Genomic DNA, 25,141 nt, shown 5'->3' with positions numbered 1-25,141 from the left:
CTGGGATCAAGCCCCACTTCAGCTCCCTGCTCAGCTGGGCGCCTGCTTCTCTCTCTGCCTCTGCCCCTCCACCCGACACGCTCTCTCTCTCTCTCTCTCTCAAATAAATAAGATCCTTAAAGAGAGAAAGAGAGAGAGGACTACAGCTGAGACCTCCACTACCAAACATCCAGTTGAGTCAGTCTGGCCAAGTCACACCACCATGATGCTTGCTAGTGTTCTTGTCCATAAAATGTGAAAAGTAGTATCTGCTTTATGGGGTTCACTGGAAGGAGGATTCATTGCGATGACACAGGCTCTGAGCTCTTCCCTCAGTGTCTTCCCAGGCCTCTGAGGGACGTTCTGTCCCTGAGTGTGATTTAGTGGCATCTACCAACAAAAGCGCATCGCCCTCTCCCCGACCCGTTTTGAAATTCCAGAGCGCCTGAGAGAGGGGACACCTAGAGCCACTGAAGACTCCTAGGAGACAGCTCAGAGCTGGGGGGGTGGGTGTTTCAGGAATCACCCAGCGTCGCAGGGCCCTTGGGTGGGTGAACGAGAGCGACGAGAACGGCCGAAAATCACTGCACACTTCACTTAGGGAAGGCCGGGGGAGGTGACTTTTGAACTGCCGGGTTTCACCCACAGAGGCTGGGACACCCAGGCGACAACAGGGAGGGGGCGGGCAGTCCAGCCTTGAACCCTGCCCAGGGCCCGGTCACGGGGCTGGCGGTGGGGGGCAGGGCGAGGGCACCGGGGCGGGCCTGCTGTGCCAGCTGATTGGCTGGCGGGACGCGTCCCGGGCGGGTGCAGGGGTGCGGCGCGGAGAGGCGCCCCCTCGCGCCCACCACTCCCGCGGCCCGGCCCGCCGCGCCCCGCCCCCGGCTGTCCCGGCCGGGAGCGTAGGCCCGTTCGAACCTCCCACCCCCACCCCGTCGGACCGGAGGGGAGGGTACTGGACTTCAGTCCCAGCCCGCGGGGTCCAGATGGCTTCCGTGCGTATCCGAGAGGCGGAGGAGGGCGACTGTGGACAGATCCTGAAGCTGATTCGGGTGACGGCTGCGGGCCGGGAAGCCGGGGCCCGCGAGGGGGTGCGGACGGCGCGGCCGGGGGAGGGGTGCGGTGCGGGGAGTCGGGGGCCCCTGCCCTGATATGCCCTCTGTCCCCGCGCCGCAGGAACTGGCCGAGTACGAGAAACTCTCGGACCAGGTGCAGATCAGCGAAGAAGGTGGGGGCCCAGGCTGGGGAGAAGGGGGGAGGGGTCCCCCAGGCCCGAGCTCCGGGCCCGGCGGGCGCACACCCAAGCCCTTCTGTCTCTCTGCCGCACCCCCACCTCCGCAGCGCTGAGAGCGGATGGCTTCGGAGAGAACCCTTTGTACCGCTGTTTGGTGGCAGACCTTCCTCCCGCCCCCGGGGACACGCAGGGTAAGAGCAGCGGGGCCTGCGAGGGTCCCCTGCCCCGGCGCTCGCAGAGGTCGGTCCCTGGCGCCCAGTGCCCTTTTCTGTCTCCATCCCAGGGCCGCGCGTGGTGGGGTATGGGCTGTATTACTTCATCTACAGCACATGGAAGGGGCGCACCGTTTATCTGGAAGACATCTACGTGACCCCGGAATATCGGGGTACCGGAGTGGGGCCGGGAGGGGGGCGGGGGGAAGCCAGCCAGACCCAGCCCCCATCCCCTGCCCCCTAATCCCAGTCTCACGCCCTCTTCTGAGTACCTGCAACGGAAACAACCCCTCCTCCTCCCCCACCCCCGACTCCCGCCCCCTTTTTGTTTTCTCTCTCTCTCTCTCTTTTTTTTTTTCCCCACAACAGGTCAGGGGATTGGCTCCAAAATAATCAGAAGGGTGGCACAGGTGAGGAGAGGGATGGGGGGCCCCCAGGTTGGCCCTGGAAAAGCACGCACGGGTGGGAGGCACAGGGGTCACCATGCAGGGTGAGAAAGCCTTTTCCTTTTGGGAAGGGAAAGTCAGCGACGTCTTCTCCCACAGGTGGCCCTGGATCAGGGCTGTTCCCAGTTCCGCCTGGCCGTCCTGGACTGGAACCAGAGAGCCATGGCATTGTACAAGGCCCTGGGAGCCCAGGATCTGACTGAAGCTGAGGGCTGGCATGCCTTTACCTTTGACGGAGAGGCCATGAGGAAGCTGGCGGGAAAGTGAGGCCGTTCCTTGAGGATCTACGTAGTGGACCTTCTCTTTACCTCCCCTGCTCAAGCACTCCGCAGAGACACTTGTGTCCCCTGGCGCAGGCCTCTGAAGGAAGAGAGGTTGGGAGTAACTATACCCCAAATATGGACAGAGCAGAATTGGGGGAGAGGCCTTTCCACCTCCTTGTTGAGGGTGAGAAATAAAGGAGAATTACTGCGAGTGCGTGACTCGATAAGTTCAGCCATCCGGAGACCTTTCTGGAATGTTCTGGTCTCCTAGTGAGTGGGTGGGTTGGGGGGGATGTGGCTTCTGGCCCTAAAGGTGGGCCCAGGACCATGTTCACCCTCAGAGGGCAGAGTGTTGGCTGTAGTGTATAGAGACGAGAAGAGCAAGGAGCCAGCTTGGCACATCAGGCTGGTGGGTCTCCTTTTGGGACCCAGACAGAGGCCTCCCGGGTCTGGAGTGCAAGGTGCGGGACCCCAAGGCTGAGGCCCGCCCACTGGCTCAACACCGAGAGCAGGCCGCCCCCTGCTGGTGGAGTCCCGACGGTGCTGGGAAGGGACACTTGCCTCAACTCCCCCGTCCCCCTCCCCCCAAAACCCCTCAGAGGAGGGGTTGTTTCCGTTGCAGGTACTCAGCTCACCAGCGCTTTTCCTTTTTCAAAAGTCACAAAGTTCTTATTTTCAGTTCGGCAAACCCAAAACAGAACGTTAGACCCACGGAGAGAAGGGAGACAAGCTCCTGTCCTACTTTAATAATATTTTATTACACAGCGGCTGTGGGTTTCTGGTAGGAACATTGGAATGGACATGTAACATCAAAATAGAATCCGTAGCCTTAGTTCTCTAACTGCTATTAACCCTTTGGTAACAATTTTTCAGATTTTTTTCAATGTCCATATATGCACATCATTAGCTAAGTGAGTAGAAATGGGATCATATACTTTTTTTTTTTTTTTTTTTTTAGTGAACTCTACACCGAGCATGGGGCTCAAACTCAGGACCCTGAGATCAAGAGACGTGTGCTCTACCGTCTGAGTCACCCAGGCACCCCAGGATTTATATCTTTTATGTATGATCAATTTATCTAGTGATGCTTTTCTTAACCTTAAATTGTATCAGAATGCATTATTTCCAGAAAAACGCACAAACAAGCTGAGGGAATGTAGTCACCTCTGAGGAGAGGCTCTGAAGGGCCAGGGGACAGCTCTTCCTGAATCTTCCAGCACTTTGAATCTTCTGAATTTTGTGCCATGCCCATGTATCATGTCTTCAAAAAAAAAAAAAAAAACAATAGAATACTTTAAACTTTAAAAGTTAATGCAGAAGAATATGGCATAAAGTGGGAAGCAATATTACCAAATTTTATCTTACCCCATCTTGTTTTGCCTTGGCTTTTGGAGTTTATGGTTTCCATGGGTTACTCTCTTGTCTCGCCTCTCCCCACCCCGTCTTGGCCGGTTTTCACCCGAGTCCCCAGTCCAGCTCACTCTGTTCTCAGCCAGTTTCACCTTGGGTTCCTGCCCACTTATCACCTCATTAGCTTTCTGCTAGCTGATTCTATTAGATGTTGGGCCTGATCCTTATGAGGTGATAAGGACCTGGGTTCTGGCCTTAGCAGCTAGAACAAAGGGGAGGGCACTGAGGGGAGGGCTTCTTAGAGGGAACATGGAGGGGCACCTATGTGGCTCAGCTGGTTAAGCATCTTATTCTTGGTTCTGGCCAGCTGGAGCGCTGCGCTCAGCAAGGAGTCTGGCTTGAGATGCTCTCTACCTTGGCGGCACCCCACCACACGTAACTCTAGCACTCTCTTAAATAAATCAAATATTTATTTTTTTAATGTATCTTTTTTAAAAGATTTTATTTATTAAGAGTCTGCATAGGGGCACCTGGGTGGCTCAGTGGGTTAAAGCCTCTGCCTTTGGCTCAGGTCATGATCAGGCTCTCTGCTCAACGGGGAGCCTGCTAACCCCTCTCTCTCTGCCTGCCTCTCTGCCTACTTGTGATTGCTGTCTGTCAAGTAAATAAATAAAATCTTAAAAATAAATAAATAAAAATAAAGGGAGCATAGAGGGGTATGGCTCAGTCGGTGGTGCATATAATTCTCGAGCTCAGGGTTGTGAGTTCCAGCCCCACACAGGGTGTAGAGATTACTTAAAAAAATAAAACCTTTTTTATTTTATTTTATTTATTTATTTTTTTTTAAAGATTTTATTTATTTATTTGACAGAGAGAGATTACAAGTAGGCAGAGAAGCAGGCAGAGAGAGAGAGGAGGAAGCAGGCTCCCTGCTGAGCAGAGAGCCCGATGCGGGACTCGATCCCAGGACCCTGAGATCATGACCTGAGCCGAAGGCAGCGGCTTAACCCACTGAGCCACCCAGGCGCCCCAATAAAACCTTTTTTAAAAAGTGGGGGGTGGGCATAGAGAAAGCGTAACTAAAACGTCTTTCTTTTTTTTTTTTTTTAAGATTTTTTTCTTTATTTATCTGACAGAGATCACAAGTAGGCAGAGAGGCAGGCAGAGAGAGAGGAGGAAGCAGGCTCTCGGATCGATGCGGGGCTCGATCTGAGGACCCTGGGATCATGACCTGAGCCGAAGGCAGAGGCCTAACCCACTGAGCCACCCAGGCGCCCCTAAAACGTCTTTCAAATCCATCCACATCCCTATATCCCCTTCCACTATCATCTTTGCAAATTGCTGTAGTGTCTTAAACTGACCTCCTCCTCTAACTGCCCCCTTCCATGAGGTTATCAGTACTTTTTTTCCTATCCTAGATACACATTATATTACATGAACAATCAAATACTTCTGTGAGGCTAATAGAAAAAACATCAGTCTTGCCACTCCCTCAGTTTTTAAAGACAATCACTTTCAACTGAATGTTTGAATTGTGTTACTATGTTTTGTCTTGGATTCATCTGGGTATCTCAGACTAAAAATAGCATGCCAATGTTGCTACTTCTCCTGCTTCAGACATTAGCTATTGACTTCCCACTACTAACTCTCTTTTCCACTCCCACTGTCACCCCCACCCCCTTTCCCATCATCCCACGCTTCCAATATTATATCATAATTCCGGCTGGATCTGTTTAGTGTTTATGTATTATGATGATGCAAATGCTCTTTATAGTTGTGCCCTATGGATAGCTTTTTTCTTTTTTTAATGATTTTTATTTATTTATTTTAGAGAGTGAGAAAGGGGGGAGCAGGGGGAGGGGCAGAGGGAGAGAGAATTTCAAGTTGACTCCATGCTGAGCACAGAGCCTGACCTGAGATCATGACCTGAGCTAAAATCGAGAGTTGGATACTTAACAGAATGAGCTATCCAGGTGCCCCACCATGTGGAGAGATGTAGTTGTCTATCTTTCCCGAACCATTTGTGTTTTTTCTGGAGTTAATAGTTGCTTTGTCCTTTATGTTTGTTTGGCTCGTTTTCTGTGTACTCTAACTTATCCCCCAATTCTCCTTTAGTTGTGTTAATGAGTTCTTTTTTCAAAGATTTTTATTTATTTAATCGACAGAGAGAGATCACATGGGGGGGGGCGGGGAGCAGGCTCCCCACCAAGCAGAGAGCCTGATGAGGGACTCGATCCCAGGACTCCTGCTGAGTGTGCAGCCTGACACAGGGCTTGATCTCAGGACCCCTGGGATCGTGACCTGCGCCAAAATCAAGAGCTGGGCGCTGAACCAATGGAGCCTCCCAGGCGCCCCATCCCCTGTAGTTTTTTTTTTTTTTTAAATGCTTTTCTTCTTGCATAGTCTTTATTTCTTCTAAACTATTTTTCTTTCTTTTTAAAAATTTTTATTTATTATGTTTCTCTCTCTCTTTCTTTCTTTCTTTTTTTTTTTTTTTGCGGGGGGTGAAGCTCTTTCATTTAAGAGGCTTTTCTCGAACATCAGGTACTCCTCAGCTGCATGCTCATAATTAAGACTGGGACACTAAGGAATGATCAGAAACTCTGTGTGTGTGTGTGTGTGTGTGTGTGTGTGTGGCAGGTGTGGGGAGACATGTTTTCTGTGGATGTCACTATAGGGCGATCCACTGGGCCATTTCCTTAAGGAACCCCTAAGGCCAGTATCTTTAGGTCTTTTGGCTCATCTGATGACTTTTCTCAGAAGACTCTTCCAGACCCCCAGTCGGAGGGCATCAGCCTGGCTGTCCATATCATCAGAGCTGGGTGAAGAAGTCTGAGGCAAGTGTCAACATTCAGCACGTAAATTTTCACATAGTTCCCACTTTCAGTAACTTCCTAACATTCTTCTATCGACCTACCCACCTTTCTGTCTTTCTCGAAATCTCTGTGTATTTAGAAGTCCGAAAACAAGCCACGCCTTGCCTGTCCCCCTAGAAGTTAGCTGAAAATTCTGCAATGGCTCCCACAGCTCTCAGCAGAAAATCCAAACTTCTAAACATGTTCCAGCCTCTCCAAGCTACGGCCCAACCCTTCCAGCCGTTAGCTTGCCTGTCTAGTTGGTTCTCACCATGTCAGACTCTTTGTAAGTACCTCAGAAGCGCTGCGCGCTCCCCCTCTGGGCCACCCGCACAAGCCATTCCCCTGTCTGAAACACTGTTCCCCGTTCTCCCACTCCCATCTTCTGCCTGAATGAACTGTGACTACAGCGGAGGGACAAAATGTAAACCTGAAAGGATTGTTGGTGTCAGAGGCTGGGTAGTCTGTGAGGGTGCCATTTTTAAAATAAAATTCAGTCATTGCAATTGTTTAAGAGTCCAAACTCAGGCGCGCCTGGGTGGCTCATGTGATTAAGCGACTGCTTTTGGCTCAGGTCACGATCCTGGAATCCCATCATGATCCTGGAGTCCCAGAATCGAGTCCCACATCGGGCCCCATATCAGCTTCCTGCTCAGTGAGGAGTCCCCTTCTCCTCTGACCTTAACCCCTCTAATGCACTCCTCTTCTCTCTCTCTCAAATAAATACATAAAATCTTAGGGAAAAAATGAGTCCAAACCCAAACTCTTCAGTCTCACAGCCAGCACATTTGATGATCTCCTCCTCTTAGTGACTCAAACTCTCCCTCTCCTTGTCAGAATTGCTGCTGGCTCTTCACCATCTTTACTGTCTCTCCCTCCCTATACTTACTGATGTCCAAAGATTCTGGAAGGCTTCTCTCTCTCTCTTTTTTAAAAATTTTTTAAAGATTTTATTTGAGAGAGAGAACAAGCACAGGTAGGGAGAGTGGGAGAGGGAGAAGCAGACTCCGCATGGGACTCGATCTCAGGACCCAGGATCATGACCTGAGCCTAAGGTAGATGTTTTTCTGACTGAGCCACTCAGGTTCCCCAAGTCACCTCTTCTTCTGCCAGCACTTTAAATACTGCTGTAGTTGCAAGTACCGTCATGGACCATTTCATTCCTCAGTCTACACTTCTGTTTAGAGATTTATTTTTGTTTTATAGCTTTAACTATGAATAATACACTAGATGATTCTTGCATCCATCTGCCTAACCAAGACCTCTTTGGACCACGTAACTGTGTGTCCATTGACTTGCAGAACACTGATCCTTTCTTTTCATTAATATTAGCCAACCTAGGGGTGTGTGTGTGTGTGTGCCTAGGAGGCTCAGTTGGTTAGGTGTCTGCCTTCTGCTCAGGTCATGATTCTAATTAGGGTCCTGGGATTGGGCCCCATGTCAGGCTCCCTGCTCAGCGGACAGCCTGCTTCTCCCTCTCTCTCTGCTGCTCCCCCAGCTTGTGCTTTCTCTCTGTCTGTCAAATAAATGAGTAAAATCTTAAAAAAAAAAAAAAATTGCCGTGCTGGGAACTGTGCTAGGTACTGGGTATACAGTGATGGGTAAAAACAGACCCGGAACCCAGTCTCTGATGTCTTACATGGCAGAAGACAGATGCTGGACAAATTATTAAAGGGTACAACCATGATGATACCACAAAAGATTGAAGGATGCTTTCGCAGTGTGAGGTGGAAGTTCTAGTGGAAGGCTAAAGAAATTACATTTAGGGACGCCTGGGTGGCTCAGTTGGTTAAGCAGCTGCCTTTGGCTCAGGTCATGATCCCAGCGTCCTGGGATCGAGTCCCAACATCGGGCTCCTTGCTCGGCAGGGAGCCTGCTTCTCCCTCTGCCTCTGTCTGCCATTCTGTCTGCCTGTGCTCGCTCGCTCTCCCTCTCTCTCTGACAAATAAATAAAATCCTTAAAAAACAAAAAAAAAAGAGGGGTGCCTGGGTGGCTCAGTGGTTAAAGCCTCTGCTTTCGGCTCAGGTCATGATCCCAGGGTCCCGGGATCGAGCCCCGCATCGGGCTCTCTGCTCAGCAGGGAGCCTGCTTCCTCCTCTCTCTCTGTCCGCCTCTCTGCCTACTTGTGATCTCTGTCTGTCAAATAAATAAATAAATCTTTAAAAAAAAATAAAATTAAAAATTAAAAAAAAAGAAATTACATTTAAGTTGAAAGAGAAGTTTGTTGAAGACAAGGGATATCCATGTAAACGATGGACCCTTAAACTCAGAGCAACACCAAACTCAAAGTCATCAACGTGTCATCCAAAACTTTGTCGCTTGGGTTCTTTTTATCATTATTGGCAGCACCATTCACTCAGTGACCCTAAGTACAAATTTGAGAGTTGTCTTGGGATCCTCCCACTTCTTCACCAGCTCCCGAACCCTCCCCACGCCACCCTCACCACCCATTCTTGTTGATTCTACAGCAAATTTAAGAGGCCCCAATCTTCGTGTACTTCTGTAGTCCACAGTCCTCCTCCAAGGTCATCAGCATCTTTCTTATCCCAATGGTTTTTCACCGGTCTCACATCTTGAGACCACCCTTAACTTTTAATCCATTCTACGCAGTTGTAGAAAGACACTCCTGCTTAAAACCTTTCAGTGGCTCTTTGGAATTCATAAAGTAAAAGCCCTTCTCCTTAATCCGATTTACAAGTTCCTCACAGGCTACCCTCTGGCAGCTCCTTACTTCAAACCAAATGCTATTCCAATTAGTTGTGGTTCCCCAAAGGATACGTCTTTCTGTTCATCTGCATCACTGTGTTCCTAATAGCTCAAGAATACTCTTACCACATGTTTCCTCTAGCAAACACCTACTCGGGCCTCACATCTCAGTTCTCGAAACTTCAAGTCTTCCCCAGTCACTTGGAAGAACCCCAGACCATTGTCTCCCCGGGATTCCCTTCAGACCAAGTCCTTATCTCTATCGCACCTTCAGTCCAACCCTGTGCACTTACTTGAGAGTTGGTTTAACTTGCTTGTCCCCTCCTTGCCGAGGCATTATAAAATCCTTGTTTTGACATCGTGTCTTTGCATCCCTAGCGCTTAGCACACAGCCACTGGAAACGCAGTGAGAGCGAAATATATACTTGCTAAGTGACTAAATGCACAACACGGTTCTAATTTCTGTGCTACTTTTATATTCATCTCTACAACCCAAGTTCTTATCTCAGTTCGGGAATCCGGAGTTTTCCCTCTACAACCCTCTTACTCCACATTTTTTCCTATTTTGAATTTCCTCGGCATTTGGACATCAAATCTTGCGCTAATCTAAGTTGCCTTTGCTTTTTGGTACCGCCTTGAAATTATCTTTTAACCTTTCACTGCGTGCACGACCGACTTCTCAAGGCAGGAACTCGGCTCTCAAATCTACAGCTGGAGTTAGAGATGCTCCTAAGAGTCTCCACACCAGCGTGAGCGCGATTAAGCCCGGCGCATGCGCCCCAGGCTTTGTCTTTTTTTTTTTTTTTGGCCTTTAGACTCCTCTTTTTTTTTATTTTTTTTTATTTTTTTTTCCTTTGGAGCGTGCGCACCAAGAAAGACAAAGGTGGGGAAAGTGACCAAGCAGTCATCCAAGCGCATGCCCATCCCGAACTTGCTCCAGCCCAGGGATGCTGGGCGGTGGGGAAGTGGGTGTGGCTTGACCAGGAGCGGCAGAAATCCAATCCGACCGAGTGGGCTCGGCCCCTCCCTCCGCACGATTGGTCCGCTCTCAGTGTTGTGGGGCGGGGAAAGGAAGAGATGTGGGCGGGGGAGGGGGGCGGCGAAGAAAGGGAGGCATCACGTTCTGCGCAGGCGCGAGCAAGCGACCAGGAGGGGGCGCGCGAGAGAGCGAAAGGGAGTGTGTAAGCCCTGATGCGCTGGCGAGCGCGAGCTGGGTCGCCAGCCTTGACGCCTGCGCCGTGGCCCTCGGGGCCCCGCGCACGGCGGGCGGGTGCCCGGTGCGCCTGCGCAGTAGGCGGCGGCGGCAGGGGGAGGTGGAGGCCGTGGAGCGGCAGCGGCAGCAGCGGGTCCCGGGACTGAGGCAGCAGCGGGGGCGGCGGCAGGCGGAAGCTGAGGTGACGAAGGCAGCTGCGGCGGCGGCCGTTTCCCTCACGGTGGCGGAGACCAAGGCGGCGGCGGCGGACGGGGAGCGGCCCGGCCCCGGCCCCCTGCTCGTTGGCTGTGGCAGGGCCGCCGTGGGGCCGGCCCGGCTCCCGCCCCCCGCGGCTCCCCCTCCGGCTCCTCCCCCAGGGAGACGCCGGGGGCCTGGCCCGGCCCGGACTCAGACCGCTGCTGCAGCCGCCGCCGGGGCAGTCGGAGGCGGCGGCGGCGGCGGCGCCGCCATGGGCGGCCTGGCCTCCGGGGGGGACGTGGAGCCGGGACTGCCTGTCGAGGTGCGCGGCTCCAACGGGGCCTTCTACAAGGTGAGGCGGCGCGCCGGCCGGGGACACCCGTGTGCGGCCCCTGGCTCCAGCCGGGGAGGGGGGCCGTGGGGCGGGATCGCGCTTCTGGAGCCCAGCCCTGGCGCCCCGAGCCCCAGACCCCGCTCCCGCCCGCAGTCCTCCTGGGGAGACCTCTGCAAGTGAACCCCCTTCCTCGTATTTCCGGCCCCTCTGCCGGTTACACCTGCTCTGCACCCCGTCTCGGAGAGAACGAACGTCGGGGCATTATTGTGCTCGGATCAGCGTCCGCATCTCCCCCCCCGCCGGCCCCCCCACTCGGGAGACCCCATTTTGCCAGCTTCTCGTGGACTTTTCTTGTTTCCCCGGTGGAAGACAGACCTTAGACCTTAATCACGCCCCCCCGCCCCGCGGTCCAAGCACATGGAGAATTCTCTTTATTCTTCCCTATTGCCCCCTTGGGAAGGCCGTCCCATATTAGATCCTTTCATCTCGCTCTGCCTCTGCCTCTCGGCTCTGGAAGACTCACCCCACTTCCATGCTGCATCTCTACTCTCAACCCAAGGAGAAACGGTCAAAATCCATTTATGACATTTGCTATCTTTTGACCTCAGCAACTCTGGGTTGTAAGCCGTCAAGTTGCCTCCTAGCCGTAAGGTGGCATCTTTTCCCAAGTCTCTCATCTCACCCCTTTATCCTGCGGCCAGCTGGCCTGCCGTTCTCTGGGGGGCGACCTCAGCTGTCTTTAGATCCTCCCTGTAGCTTCTTCCCTGGAGCAGGGTAAGCCCCACATTTGTAATCTCCGAACTGGGGGATCACAGGCGGCGGTCCTGTGAAGGATTTCCGCTTCTCCAGTTCTTCTGGCCAACTCGCTCCTTTCGGGAGTGATAACCTTTCTCTGGAGGAGGGGATCTGTCTTCAAAGGGTCCCTGCTCACTGCCTCCGCTCTTCCCTTGCCCAGGATTTGGTCCCTTAGAAGTCCTGCTACTCCCGCCTCCTGTATTCCTAAGTCATTTTCCAGGACGTTGTCTCCCATTTGGGTGAAGCCAGATGGGGTGACCCCCCTCTTGCCTCTCAGGGATTCTTTGTGTAACTCATTTTTGAACCTCTTTGGACTTTAGGCCTGGCATCGTGGCAGAGACTTCTCTGATTCCTGTCTTCTCATTTTGCCCTGAGGAGCCGGAGCAGGGGTATCTCGTTATCCCGAGGGAGAAGAGCCCCCTTTCTTCCACTTCGTTTCGGGCCTTTTCTCCTGTAAAAGACTCCACCTTCATGTCCTTGGAGGTGACTTTCTCCAGCTCTTTCCCCGTGAAGTCCTGTTGCTGGAAGGGTCTCGTCGTCTTGCAGTGGAAGGCTTCTGCGGGTCAGAGGAGGGTAGTGATTTTTCACCCACCCTAAATGCCTCCAGTTAGGCCCGGCTTCTCTCACCAGATTTCTTTCCCTTCAGCGCCTGTGGCAACCATTATCTCTCTATCTTGATTTATCCTGTCAACCTAAGTCTTCGGGTTTTTACCTAAAACTTGTGTACCCTCCAGGAACCGCCTTGTTCTCTGTCTGGAGGAAGCTCCTGGCCACTCTTTCCTACATAACTTTTCTAACTCAGAAGACTTTTTTTCTTCTAGCTGCCTCCTTAGCGCTTCTGTTTTCTTTGGCAAGTCTCTAATTCCTTTCTGATTCGGATAGAGCACGTTTGTCTCTTGTATCCTTTTCCTTTAGACTTGGCATTGCCTTTGTTGAAATGCCCTTCCTCGTAGGATTTGAGACCTATTTCCCCCAGTATCTTCGCCTTCATCTGGGTGTGCCCCACCCCTCAATTCTGGGTTCTTAAATTGAGTTGGAGATAGAGATACGAGATTGGCTTTTGTTCTAGGAAGCGTAGGCACTAGCAGAGCTGGGAAAGATTGGTATCCACTTCAGATTACCTGGGGTGGATGGGAAGGGAGATGTTTCCCTTTCCGTGTGTGTGTCTGACAGAAAATCTCTCTGAATCTTTCCCTTTTCCCCTGTGGGCTCTGGCAGGGATAAACTTGGGTGAATTAGGGACAGGATGCTTTGAATCAGAAAGCAGAGTTCGGAGTCGAGCGGAAAGCCAGGTGATGCGGATTCTGTGTTGTGGCCACGTTAGCACTTCTGCCTCATGGCTCAGTTAAAAACAACAATAAATCCCTAAATTCCGACTAATCTTTCTTCAGCTCTCAGTGCCATATAGATAGGTAGCCATTCTGACCTTGCTACTGATTTAATATTCATGACTCAGCAAACTTTGGTGCGGGTCGAGAAGTATTTATATTGCTTCTAGAACTATACATTTGGGAAGGCCCCTTCTCCTGTCTCAGAATTGGGTCGTGTTGTGCCTCCTCTTCCACGACAGCCCTGCGCACGGCAGGTCTGGTATCTCCGTTATCTGGTGACTGTCCCACCAGCGCTTCCTTTTCTGCCGGTATACTGTGTTACTCTCCAAGTTGCACTCTCCCAAGTGTCTGGTCACCTTTCAGGGTGCAGTCATCCGGCTTCGCAGAACTTGACTGATACCACATTCCCGTTCCTGTCTTAAGGAGTATAACATCCTCATCTTCGACCTCTGGTTTTTACCCAGATCCGTCCAGCTTTTCTTCTGGAACTCCCTCCTTTTGAGAGCCCAGGAAGATAGGGCAGAGGTGGGAACGAATTTCTTATGTGGGTATCTGGAAATCTCGGGCCACTCTCTCTTTCTGGTCCTAGGCCCTATAAGCCAAAGCCAGGATATCCCGCAGCCACCAAATTGAGTCGTTCTTTGGATCTCGGTGGCTTTCTAGAGACTGACTCACCTGCCCCTGGCCTCACCTGCCTGTCCCCTTGTTGAGCGTGGACTCACGTTCTACCCCTGGTGTCTTTGGGGGGAAAACACGGGTGATGTGGGTGAGGTTAAGGAGCGGAGACTAGATGGGAATACGACGTTGAGGAGAAAGCTTGTTCTGGAGAACATGTGAAGGGGAAAGACCTGAGAAGTCGAAGAGTGTGTGGTGTTTGGTTGAACTGCTGAGTAATGGGAAGGAAGACTCTATTCCGAGCTCTGCATTTCTGCCTTGGGGATGGATCAAGGGAGCTGAAAACAAAAACGGGGTGTTAGTGCTCGCTCCGCCCAAGGGCCAACCCTGGCTTGTTGAGGGAGAGCTGGATCAGAGCCTGGGGCCCATCCTCTGTGAGGGGCGGGTCCAGGAACGGGAATCTCTTCCGAAGAACAGACACGGTTTTCTTCTATCTCTTCCACTCCTTTTATCTCATCCCTGAAACACTTTGAGAATAGCTAACTCAGACTGTTTTCCACTTTGGAGATTGACATTTGGGGGAAAGAATTGGATAGAGTCAGCGGAAGAGGCTGGTTGAGATGTTTCTGGAAGTCCAGACAGACCCTCAAAAAGGGAGTAATGAGGAAAGGGATGCCGTGTTCAAGGTTACAGGAAGAAGGAGGAAGACGCCGAAGAAGGAGCTAAGAGAAGAACCTAGAAGAGAAGAAGGACTCAGGCAACTAGTGAGGGATAGAAGTGCTTTGGGAGACTTGTGTGCGGAGTAGTAGGCACGGGCTGGGGTGCAGGGAACCGAGAGCGGAGAAAACCTGGGGAGTGGCAGAGGAAGGGGAAGCATTGGCTGAGGAGGAGGCCAGGCACCTTGGGCCACAGTCAAGGTCTGCATAGCGAGGGACCAGATCGAGATCTGATCCCGAAAGAAAAGAAAGATCGCCCGTTGGTATCAAGAGTAAAATTTGGGTTTAGATTTTCCCACTGCAAGGAAACAGCCGTGTAGTAAACCTACCTTTGACCAGTTGGTTGGGGTGGGAATGATGCAGGCCTGCGTTTTCAGTGTTTCTTCTCCCAAGCTCAGCTGTTGTGCCTAGCGGCTGAGCTCAGGAAGAGTTCTTGTGTGTTAGCCTTTTGAAACACCAATTTTTTTCATTTCATTTTATTTTTTAAGATTTTATTTATTTATTTGACAGAGATCACAAGTAGGCAGAGAGAGAGGGGGAAGCAGGCTTCCCGCAGAGCAAGGAACCCGATGTGGGGCTCGATCCCAGGACCCTGGGATCATAACCTGAGCTGAAGGCAGACGCTTTAACCCGCTGAGCCACTCAGACACCCCACCAATTTTTTTCATTTTAAAGATTTATTTATTTGATAGGGCTGAGAGAGAGAGTCCCGAGCAGACTCCTCTCGGAGCCTGGAGCCCAGCACTCGGCTCCCCACAACCCTGAGATCATGACCGAAGCCAAAATCAAGAGTCGGACTTTCAGCCCATGGAGCTACCCAGGCGCCCTAACCCCTCGTTTTTTTGTTAACAGCTTTATTGAGATAGAAACAACGAAGTAGATGTGTTCAGAGTATGATTTGTTACGTTTTTGACACAGATCCCTGTCTACATATCTCTGTAGCTGTGTCATACCATCATCACAGTCAAGATAGTTCCGTCACCCCCAAAAGTCCTGTCAGCCGCCGATCTGCTTTCTGTCAGTAATACAATAATTTGTGCTTCCCGGGTTTTGACAGAAGTGAAACGGCAATTTCGGTAGAGAGAGGGTAGTCTTTTGAACAAGTGGTGCTCAGGCTGGCTATCCGCGGGTAAAAAAATGAGCTCTGATAGTTTCTTGCACCACGTACAAAATTTAAATCAAAGCGGATCGTAGACCTAAGTGTAAAATAAAAACTACGAAACTTGTAGAGGAAGAAATAGGAGAGAGCTTTGTAGGGTTGGATTAGGCAAAAATTTCTTAGCTAGGATGCCAAAAGCTCAGTTGTAAAAGAACAAATTGGTAACTTGGACTTCAGAATTAGCAATCCCTAAATTTGAGTGTGAGGATTAGAGAAGGTAGAAAAATTAGGAGCACAGCTGAGCCCATAACTTTGGCTTCTTCAGTGAGGACATAGTAAGAGCCGGACCGGCTATGCAGGAGGCATCCTTGTTCCTTTCTCATGTCCTCTGAATTGGGGGTTCTTTTATCTTTTTCAGATTCATAGTAGTGTGTCCTAGTCTAGCATTAAGAACTCTCACATCTCCAAAGTCCTGACTTTCCCTTCTGTAAATCGTGGTCATCGCTTTGAATGTCATCAGTGCTCTGAGTACTCTTATAGGACCCACGAAGGCCCAGGTTTGCTGAGGCCTCTTGCTGCCATTGGGGAGCTAGACCCTGGTCTCTCTCCGCGGATCCTGCTGTCCTCTAGGTGTCCCAGGACGGCCTCGCACTCTCATGGGATATTCTTAGCCTTGCTGAGTGTGGCTGGCATTTTAATTGAACTCTGGCAAGTTGTTCAGCACACCAGGAGGCAGAAAGATAGGGAGGCCCCTGTGGGAGCCATAGTAGACCCGTCCGTTTCCAGGCTATTCTCGGGCACGTGGTGTTTCCCCCTTCTGTTGAATTTGTGTCATTTTCCTCTGGATTTTGCCACTTCTCATGCCATGTCAGTATCATTTCCTTTGTCTCTGCCTCCGTGTCCATTCTTACTCTTTAGCCAGTATGGGTTTTTCTGGCGTTGTCTTCAGATTGCTTGTGTCCCTGTCTAAAACTCAAGGTAATAGTCTCTGTCTCTGTGCCCTTGGTGGTGTTAAATTGTCATTGTCTGTCTGTCTGTCTGTCTTTCTGTCTTTGTTTTTCACTTTGTTCTACAATCTGTCCTAGGGCTTTGTGAAGGACGTCCATGAAGACTCTGTCACCATCTACTTTGAAAACAAGTAAGACCTTGGGAATAGAGAATCCAGCATACTAGTTCCTAGAAGGAGAGTGGAGAAGAGGGGGCGGCTGAGTCCTTTGAGGCATGTAATAGGTCGGGGAGAGCCAGGGCTTTGGGTGGCCAACTCACGTGGATCCCAGGAGAGGAGGGGGCCAAAATTTGGTGAGGGTGGGGGATGTTTGACTACTATTTAGTTAGATTCTAGGGAAAGAAAAGACACCACTCTGGGGCAGGGCCTGGAATGTAGCCTCTAAAAACCAGGGCAGGTGGGAATTGCCCAGCAGAAGCAGTAACCCCTTCCTGAAGACATGGACAACCACAGTAGCCTGAGTAGCTTTCGTGTCACTGTTTCCCCTGCAGCTGGCAGAGTGAGAGACAGATTCCCTTCGGGGATGTCCGGCTACCGCCTCCAGCTGACTATAATAAAGAGATCACAGAAGGGGATGAAGTGGAGGTAAGGGCCGCGGGTTCCACCCTTTTTTTTTTTTTTCATTTTTACTCATTTTTTAAAGGTTTTATTTATTTGAGAGAGAGAATGAGAGGGGGGAGGCTCAGAAGGAGAAGCCGACTCTCGCTGAGCAGAGAGCCCAATGCTGTCGCGTCGGGGACTCCAGGGTCATGACCTGAGCCAAAGGCAGTTGTTCAACCAACAGAGCCACCCAGGGCTCCCCGTGCTTTGCCCTTTAGAAATGTCACTTTTCCCAGGATTCTGCGTCTCCCTCGCCCTGATACTAGTGTCCTAGGCTCCCTGCTGGTTGGTTCATTCTCCTTCCTTCCCGCACTAAGCTGCTGCGCCTGGCCTGTTAGGCTGTGCAAGAGAAGTACCCCGCTTCCCCGTCGGTCACTGTCGTGGTGGAACTGTTGGGAGCTTCCCCATTTCAGGGCAGTCACTTTCCCTCAGTCTCCGGTGACCGCACCCTCAGTCAGCTCTTTTCTCAAGTTTCCCGTTGTTTCTGTGTAATGGGTCTCCCAAGTGTCCGAACGCCTGTCTCGTTCGGATGTTCTGATACGGCACCCAATGTCTCTTCTCTTTCTGCTGTCAGGTGTACTCTCGAGCCAACGAGCAAGAACCGTGCGGCTGGTGGCTGGCCCGGGTGCGAATGATGAAGGGCGATGTGAGTGATGGGACGCGCTTGTCGTCACCGGAAGGCGGGAGGCCGATGCTCAGGTCATCCACACTTGTTTCTTCCATTCTTTCTTTCTGCCAGTTCTATGTCATCGAATACGCTGCCTGCGATGCCACTTACAATGAGATTGTCACCCTGGAACGGCTTCGGCCAGTGAATCCCAATCCTCTCGCAACCAAAGGCAGCTTCTTCAAGGTCACCATGGCTGTGCCCGAGGATCTCAGAGAGGCGTGAGTTAGGGATGTCGGGGCAAGGCCCCTTGGCAGTCTGCCCGTCTGCCCTTCCTTCTCCCGGGCCCCACTCCTATTGTCCGTCTTCCCTCCTGTTCCCTTGGGCTTCCGAAGCCCTGCTGGCTCCCAGCTTTCTTCATCCCTGTTCTCTCACTGCGGTCCTTCTTCTTCTCTCGTTTTCTTGTCCCTGTCTCTCCTGTGAACCTCTCCCCGCACTCCGCACTGTGCCGCTAAGCACCCTTCTTTCTCGGCAGCTGCTCCAACGAAAACGTCCACAAAGAGTTCAAGAAAGCATTGGGAGCCAACTGCATCTTTCTCAACATCACGAATAGTGAGCTCTTCATCCTGGTGAGTTGCCTGGTGCCTGACTTGCACGTAAACCCCTTCAGTGCTTTTTTCCTTCTCCCCTTTGAACTCCTTTGTAGAACGGAAGGAGCTCAGATGTGCTTTTGTTTGTCAAAGAAGGCTTCTTACAGCTTCTGACCCTGCGGGCCCGGATCGCCCACTGGCTGGCCTTCGTTCGTTTCTTAGTCTGGCCACCGTAGCACAGTCTGGGCCGGATCCTGTGTGTGTATTTGGACTCTCAGGAGATATACTGTACAGTTCTCCCCTCTAAAATCCCTTCCCTTAGGTGCCCAGATAGTGGGCCCTTGTGAGACTGAAGATGATTTCCCTCTTTTCTCATTTGTTTCTTAACCCCTGTCCTCTCCCAGAGACTCAGGCGTCCTGATTCCCAGCTCCCACCCTTCCCCGGTGTGTGTACCAAGTCTGTTTGAATGACTTTTCCATTGGTTTCTCCCCAGTCGACCACAGAAGCACCTGTGAAGCGGGCGTCCCTGCTGGGGGACATGCATTTCCGGAGCCTGCGCACCAAGCTGCTGCTCATGTCGCGCAACGAAGAAGCCACCAAGCATCTGGAGGTGAGTCTGGGCCCCACTGCTGCTGCTGAATGGTGCTGTTATCACCCCTGCCCGTCCCACTCTGCCATCCCGGTTCTTGTGTCCCCAGAACAAAAAGACGAAGGTCTTCCTGGGCCATTAAAGCTGGGTCTGCTGTTTGATCCCAGACTCCTCCAGATGCCAGGCTTCGTCGGGTTCTAGTAGTAGTACGGTTGTTTTCAGACTCTGTTCTTAACCACGGCGCCCTTTGATCAAGGGAAAGTCTACTTGAAAGCGCGGTGGCTAAAACAGGTCCACCAGGGCTGCTCTCTAGAAGTAGAAGATGAGTGGGTGGTCCTGACCGGCGGTGGCCTCCCCCAGGTCACCCCCCGCAGGTCACCTCCTTCAGTTACCCCCCCCCGTCACCTCCTCCATGTCATCTCCCCAGATCACCACCCCCCCAGGTCATCTCCCCCAGATTACCCCTCCCCAGGTCATCTCTGAATCAAACTGCTTTGGCGGCGTATATTTAAGAACTGTTTATATGCTGGAAAGACCACTGGACATGAAATCCCAAGTCTTGCTTTGGCAGATCATTTGATTTCACTCAGCTTTATCTCTGTGACAATGAGGTAGTTAGACCAGAACATTTCTCTAAGGCCTTTCTGAGTTCTGATACCTTAGGAAGGTCAGATCCCCTTTCCCTAGGTGCCCTACTGTCCCATGCTAGTAGGGTGCGTGTGCGCCATCCATATCTGTTCATTCAGAGACCTGATCTGGGGGGGGCTTTTCTCTGAGCCTGTGGAGATGGTGGACCATGGCAATCTTTCCTTCTCCGGGACACTACTTCTCAGGACACTGGCAGTTAAAAATTCACCCTTACCCCGAGATGGTACACAGTATGTCTGCTTTGGTTCCGTGGTGATCAAAATAGACTTCAGATCGCCTGGGACCTGGTTGTATTGATCAGTGAGTACAGAGTGCCAGATAACGGGGCGCCTGAGCAGCTCAGTAGGCCGAGCGTCTGACTCTCGGTTTCAGCTCAGGTCATGATCTCAGGGTCCTGGGATTAGGCCCTGCGTTGAACTACGCGCTCAGTACAGAGCCTGTTCGAGATTCTCTCCCTCAGTCCCTCCTCTTCCTGCAAGCTCACTCTCCCCCCTCTCTCTGTTTCTCTCTCAGATAAATAAATAAATTTTTAAAATCTCTTCAAAAGTGCAGATAGCTAAGTTGGCCATTTGTGCAAAGTCTGTTTTTTTTTTTAAAAAAGTTATTTTGAGGGGCGCCTGGGTGGCTCAGTGGGTTAAGCCGCTGCCTTCGGCTCAGGTCATGATCTCAGGGTCCTGGGATCGAGTTCCGCATCGGGCTCTCTGCTCAGCAGGGAGCCTGCTTCCTCCTCTCTCTCTCTCTGCCTGCCTCTCTGCCTACTTGTGATCTCTCTCTCTCTCTGTCAAATAAATAAATAAATAAATAATCTTTAAAAAGTTATTTTGAAATACTGCCCGTGTAAGGGAAAAAGATAACACAGTAGGTATCCTTGTACCCATCAGGCAGTTTAAGGAATAAAACCCTTGGCAGACGTCTCCAGAGGACATTTGTAAATCACTGTAGATCTCTCCCTCCCATCATGACTCAGTTGTTCTGAACACCCAGCATTGTCCCTCCATGTCCACTTTCTTCCTGGCTAGGGGAAGTCCTTGCTGTAGTACAGTCTATTCCGTCTTGTAAGGAGGAGTAGTGGACTGGGATTGGGAGTGTCCCCTTTCAGATCTCTCTCCTCTTTGGTGCTTCTACATAGGACTCCCTCTTCCAGAACCTTCCGTGTCTTCCTGCACTTGCGCCCTGCTGTGGAAATGAAGCAGTGGCATGCCATTCCGTAGCTCCTTTCATGCTTTTCTCAGCCCCTTGCTTCCTGCTTACTCTTCTGGGAGTTGATACGAGTTTGGTTCAAGTAATCCTGGTTCTTTACTCGTGCATTTACTTTGTGAAAGGGCATTTCACATCTTACTTAATTCTAATTGATTACAACCTTATTTAATCTCCTGCGAGTCTGGGGTGTGCGGTCAGTTAGGCGTAACCGTGTAGCAGAGGACAGAATAGAAACCCTGAGAGTGTGCTGTGTTCTGGATCCCATAACCGGGTTGGGTTAGAGCCACATCCAGAACATCAGTGGTTCCGGCCCCAAACTCCACCCTTACGTACCTCTTCTCCCCGCCAAGCCATGGGTGTTGGGCAGGTGGGGTGGAATGAACGGTTCCGGAGTTCTGGAATGAACGGTGGTCAGTGGATCCGGTATGGTTCTGCCTCAGTTCCACACATTTTTCTCTCCTTGAGGTCCTGCAGAGGGTCGGGTGCCCGGGCCAGGTGTCTGGGAATCCGCCGCTGGGAACCCCGCCATGCCTTTTCCTTTCAGACAAGTAAGCAGTTGGCGGCCGCCTTCCAGGAGGAGTTCACCGTGCGAGAGGACCTGATGGGACTGGCCATCGGGACTCACGGTGCCAACATCCAGCAGGCCCGCAAAGTACCTGGGGTGACTGCCATCGAGCTGGGCGAAGAGACCTGCACTTTCCGCATCTATGGGGAGGTCAGCAAAAGACAGCTGTGGTTGTGGGCCCTTGGGGTGTTACAGAGGGGCAAGCGCTCAGTGGAGACAATGTCCATGTCCCGGGGACCTCCCCGACTTGGTGGCAGCACACTTTCCCAAAGGCAGAGAGCAGCAGGAAGGTCCAGGGGCTGAGTAACAGCCCCTGTCTCCTCCCCTCGTAGACTCCCGAGGCGTGCCGACAGGCCCGGAGCTACCTGGAGTTTTCAGAGGATTCTGTGCAAGTGCCCAGGAACCTTGTTGGTGAGTCGTGGGTGTGTACACCCAGGAGAGAGCACGGCAGGACCAGTGCTGTGGGCTCGGCGCCCCCCAGGGGCCTTCCAGTCTCACAAGGATGGAGCAGACAGTCTGTCAGAAGAGTGACAAAAATGGAAGAACAGATTTCTGGGGATTTGTAGTATTTTGTCCTGAGAACTCAGCAGAAGCCTAGAAGGAGAACAATTAAACAGAATCTGGGTGTAGGAGCTGGAAGACTGTTTATCTCATTTATTTTTACTTTTTTTTTTTGGTTGTTTAGTTTTTTTTGTTTGTTTGTTTTGTTTTTTTTTTTTTTAAGATTTTATTTATTTGTTTGACAGACAGAGGTCATAAGCAGGCAGAGAGGCAGGCAGAGAGAGGAGGAAGCAGGCTCCCTGCTGAGCAGAGAGCCCCATGCGGGGCTCAATCCCAGAACCCTGGGATCATGACCTGAGCTGAAGGCAGAGGCTTTAACCCACTGAGCCACCCAGGCACCCCTGTTTTTACTCTTTTTTTCTTTAAAAAAAAAAAAAAAAGACCAAAAATCTAATTCCTCCTTTACTCACTCAGGCAAAGTGATTGGAAAGAACGGGAAAGTGATCCAGGAGATTGTGGATAAATCTGGTGTGGTGAGGGTTCGAGTAGAAGGTGACAATGACAAGAAGAATCCCAGGGAGGAGGTACGGGGCACCGCCTCTGAGGACTGCTTCCCGAAGTAGATGGCAGCGTCCTCTGGTTCTCCTCTTTGGGCTCCTGGGGTGTGGGGGATGGGAGGCACAGAGCCCAAAATGATGCCCCTGGGGAAGTTTCTGTAGGAGACAGGGTAGGGTTGGTACTGGGCCGGACTGTCCTGCTGACCCTGCACCCTTTCTTTGCAGGGGATGGTTCCCTTCATATTTGTGGGCACCCGGGAGAGCATCAGCAATGCCCAGGCCCTGCTAGAGTACCATCTCTCCTACCTGCAGGTACCCAGGTGGCGGGAGGGCGGGTGGCAGGAGGGTCTGGGTGCAGCGAGGAGGCCAGGGCCGCTGGTGGGCAGGGTTAGGACGGTGGTGCCCCTCTTGCCTCTGAGGACAGCGGAAACCTCGGAGCGGGGATTTGGGGCTGTGGGGTTGGGTCCTGTAATGTTCCTTGTTCAGCCCACGTCTTTGTCACGTTCCTAAGGGTTTAGGTCGCTGGGGGCGGTCAGGGTGAAGAATCAGGCGTGAGGGAGGCTGTCTGCGGGTCCCGCGGGTCTAGTCACTCCTCTGGTCCCTCTCTCCATCCTTGCCCGCCCAGGAGGTGGAGCAGCTTCGCTTGGAGAGGCTCCAGATCGATGAGCAGCTCAGGCAGATAGGACTGGGCTTCCGCCCTCCCGGGAGCGGGCGGGGCGGCGGCAGCAGTGACAAGGCCGGGTACACCACCGACGAGAGCTCCTCCTCCTCCCTCCACGCTACCCGGACCTATGGGGGCAGCTACGGGGGCCGAGGCCGGGGCCGGAGGACAGGTGTTCCTGCCTATGGTAAGAGGCTGCGGGCCTTGCAGGGGGGATGGGGGGGCGTCACAGGCCTGGTGGAATCTCGAGGTCAGGGTGACAAACACGTTGAAGGTGGGAGTGGCTACGGGATGGATCCTGGGCAGGGGCGAGGGTTCCCGACTGAAGCCCACTGTGTCCTTCAGGCCCCAGCTCGGACCCATCCACAGCTTCTGAGACTGAATCGGAGAAGAGGGAGGAGCCCAGCCGAGCTGGGCCAGGTGACCGGGACCCCCCAACCCGGGGAGAAGAAAGCCGGAGGCGGCCGATCGGGGGCCGGGGTAGGGGACCCCCAGCTGCCCCCCGGCCTGCCACAAGATACAACACTTCGTCTATCAGTTCAGGTGCCAGTGTGAGACAGCTGGGGGTGCGGGTGCAGGCCAGGAGGAGGGACGGCGGACGCCCCATAACCACCATCTCATCTTCCTCCGACCAGTGCTGAAAGATCCCGACAGTAATCCCTATAGCCTATTGGACACCTCTGAACCAGAGCCCCCAGTTGACTCAGAGCCTGGGGAACCCCCCCCAGCCAGTGCCAGGCGCCGCCGCTCCCGCCGCCGCCGTACCGATGAGGACCGGACTGTCATGGATGGAGGTCTGGAATCCGACGGGCCCAGCATGACGGAAAATGGCCTGGGTAAGGGCTGTACCTGGATCTAGAGAGGTCGAGCCCGGCAGGAATTGAGGTATGGGAGATGAGATGCACCTCTTGGGTTTTCTCTGCCCCACAGAAGATGACTCGAGACCCCAGCGTCGGAACCGGAGCCGCCGCCGCCGTAACCGTGGGAACCGGACGGATGGTTCCATCAGTGGGGACCGTCAGCCAGGTCAGCGAACGCCGGGTGCCCGCGTCCTTCCCCAGGGCAGAGGGAACAGGGTGCCTTCTGCCAGGGCTTGGGGCTTAGCGGGCGTCTAAGAGCTGGAAACCTGCTTCCTTCTGAAACCCTGGGTCCTTTGCCTTCCGCAGTGACCGTGGCTGACTACATCTCCCGAGCAGAGTCTCAGAGCCGCCAGCGGCCCCCAGTGGAACGCACTAAGCCCTCAGAGGACTCTCTTTCCGGACAGAAGGTAGGCAGGCAGGGTGCCTGTACCCGCCGCGCTTTCCTCCTGGGGCAGGCGCTCAGGGGACTCGTGGAGGAGCCCATGTGTGATGGCGTTTAGGCCGCGTGTGGAATAGGGAAGATGTGGTAGGACAGGGGGAGGTTTGGCTCAGACTTTCTGGGTTCCTCTGAGAGTCGCTTGAGTCCCAGAACCAGCCCCCAGGGTGCCAGGAGCAGTAGGATGGGGGGGGGCACTGCCTGGATTTCTACTGACCGGCTTCCTGCTTCCTCTCTCCTTTTTTCTTTTCCACTTCCCCTCAGGGCGACTCTGTCAGCAAGCTTCCTAAGGGCCCCTCAGAGAATGGGGAGCTCTCTGCGCCCCTGGAGTTGGGTAGTTTGGTGAACGGGGTTTCATAAAACCTCTGGCCCGCATCCCTCCCTTCTCCGTCTCGCTTGCTGCCCCACACCGTGGCCCTCACAGGCCCGATCGACCTGCGCTGGAGCTGCTCTATCTAGGGGGGAGGGGGGTGGCACAGCAGCTTGGGTCCCCCTCAACCTCCAGGAGCTAGTGGAGGGGTGTGTAACAGGGTCATACCCCCTCCCTCTTGTCCGCCCTACCCCCAGGGTGAGGGGAGCCTCTCTCCTTCCCCATCAGACTGGATGTGCCTTTATCCTCTAACGCCCCGATCTCTCTGAACACCCCCGTCCTCCGCCTGCTGGTGCGGGGTGCTCCTCGACCCACCCAGATTTGACAGTTCAGGGGGGCTCCCCTGCTATCCCTCCTCCCATCCTGTACCCCCCATCTCTGGGGCCTCATCACTGTGGAAGACGGGGATAGTAAGGGTATGAGTGGGTGGGAGGCATGGGGAAGGTTTTGGAGTAGAACCAGGGGTGTGTATGAAGGGGGGTGACAAGGTCCCCCAGGGGAGGGGGGGACCAACCTTGTCTGGTGGATGAGAAGGCGTATTTATTTTTCACTGTACAGTATTTAAAAAGAGAATAAAAAAATCCAAATGGCTCTGTGGTTCCTTGTACTTTCCTGTCCCCAGCT

At 52.6% G+C, this 25,141-nt stretch overlaps 2 protein-coding genes across 6 annotated transcripts; both read left to right on the top strand.

The window, feature by feature from the left end:
• The first annotated feature begins 868 nt into the window (after positions 1 to 868).
• SAT2 (spermidine/spermine N1-acetyltransferase family member 2) lies at positions 869 to 3,130 on the top strand. Of its 5 annotated transcripts, XR_006384747.1 has the most exons (7): positions 869 to 1,070; positions 1,156 to 1,207; positions 1,321 to 1,404; positions 1,497 to 1,598; positions 1,795 to 1,835; positions 1,971 to 2,318; positions 3,093 to 3,130. XR_006384747.1 is itself a non-coding variant. In XM_044250589.1 (6 exons), the coding sequence occupies exons 1-6, from the start codon at positions 966 to 968 to the stop codon at positions 2,136 to 2,138; spliced, it is 552 nt and encodes a 183-aa protein (XP_044106524.1). In that variant the 5' UTR covers positions 869 to 965; the 3' UTR covers positions 2,139 to 2,345. The 5 variants fall into 5 exon arrangements, 4 of the variants coding, with proteins under 4 accessions (XP_044106524.1, XP_044106526.1, XP_044106525.1 ...); XM_044250589.1 differs by lacking the exon at positions 3,093 to 3,130 and having other exon boundaries at positions 1,971 to 2,345; XM_044250590.1 differs by lacking the exon at positions 3,093 to 3,130 and having other exon boundaries at positions 871 to 1,031; positions 1,971 to 2,345.
• Positions 3,131 to 10,400: 7,270 nt separating this feature from the next.
• FXR2 (FMR1 autosomal homolog 2) lies at positions 10,401 to 25,108 on the top strand. The gene is made up of 17 exons (XM_044248999.1): positions 10,401 to 10,788; positions 16,412 to 16,464; positions 16,824 to 16,917; positions 17,507 to 17,578; positions 17,672 to 17,820; positions 18,075 to 18,168; positions 18,624 to 18,740; positions 21,112 to 21,282; positions 21,465 to 21,543; positions 22,108 to 22,217; positions 22,416 to 22,502; positions 22,816 to 23,038; positions 23,197 to 23,394; positions 23,487 to 23,687; positions 23,782 to 23,877; positions 24,018 to 24,118; positions 24,412 to 25,108. The coding sequence occupies exons 1-17, from the start codon at positions 10,708 to 10,710 to the stop codon at positions 24,505 to 24,507; spliced, it is 2,022 nt and encodes a 673-aa protein (XP_044104934.1). The 5' UTR covers positions 10,401 to 10,707; the 3' UTR covers positions 24,508 to 25,108.
• The last annotated feature ends 33 nt before the right edge of the window (positions 25,109 to 25,141 follow it).

Source organism: Neovison vison, chromosome 5 (genome assembly GCF_020171115.1).
Source record: "Neovison vison isolate M4711 chromosome 5, ASM_NN_V1, whole genome shotgun sequence".
In the NCBI taxonomy this organism is placed as follows: domain Eukaryota; kingdom Metazoa; phylum Chordata; class Mammalia; order Carnivora; family Mustelidae; genus Neogale; species Neogale vison.
The sequence above is the reverse complement of the archived record's forward strand: the minus strand, read 5'-3'. Positions and strand labels throughout refer to the sequence as shown.

What these genes read in the sequence shown, in the direction of transcription:
- FXR2 (XM_044248999.1), top strand. Translation starts at nt 10,708, where the DNA reads ATGGGCGGCCTGGCCTCCGGGGGGGACGTGGAGCCGGGACTGCCTGTC. An exon ending in CCCGAGGATCTCAGAGAGGC is followed by an intron (nt 17,821 to 18,074) that starts GTGAGTTAGGGA and finishes CTTTCTCGGCAG; the next exon opens with CTGCTCCAACGAAAACGTCC. An exon ending in AGTGCCCAGGAACCTTGTTG is followed by an intron (nt 21,544 to 22,107) that starts GTGAGTCGTGGG and finishes TTACTCACTCAG; the next exon opens with GCAAAGTGATTGGAAAGAAC.
- SAT2 (XM_044250589.1), top strand. Translation starts at nt 966, where the DNA reads ATGGCTTCCGTGCGTATCCGAGAGGCGGAGGAGGGCGACTGTGGACAG. An exon ending in CGCCCCCGGGGACACGCAGG is followed by an intron (nt 1,405 to 1,496) that starts GTAAGAGCAGCG and finishes TCTCCATCCCAG; the next exon opens with GGCCGCGCGTGGTGGGGTAT. An exon ending in TAATCAGAAGGGTGGCACAG is followed by an intron (nt 1,836 to 1,970) that starts GTGAGGAGAGGG and finishes CTTCTCCCACAG; the next exon opens with GTGGCCCTGGATCAGGGCTG.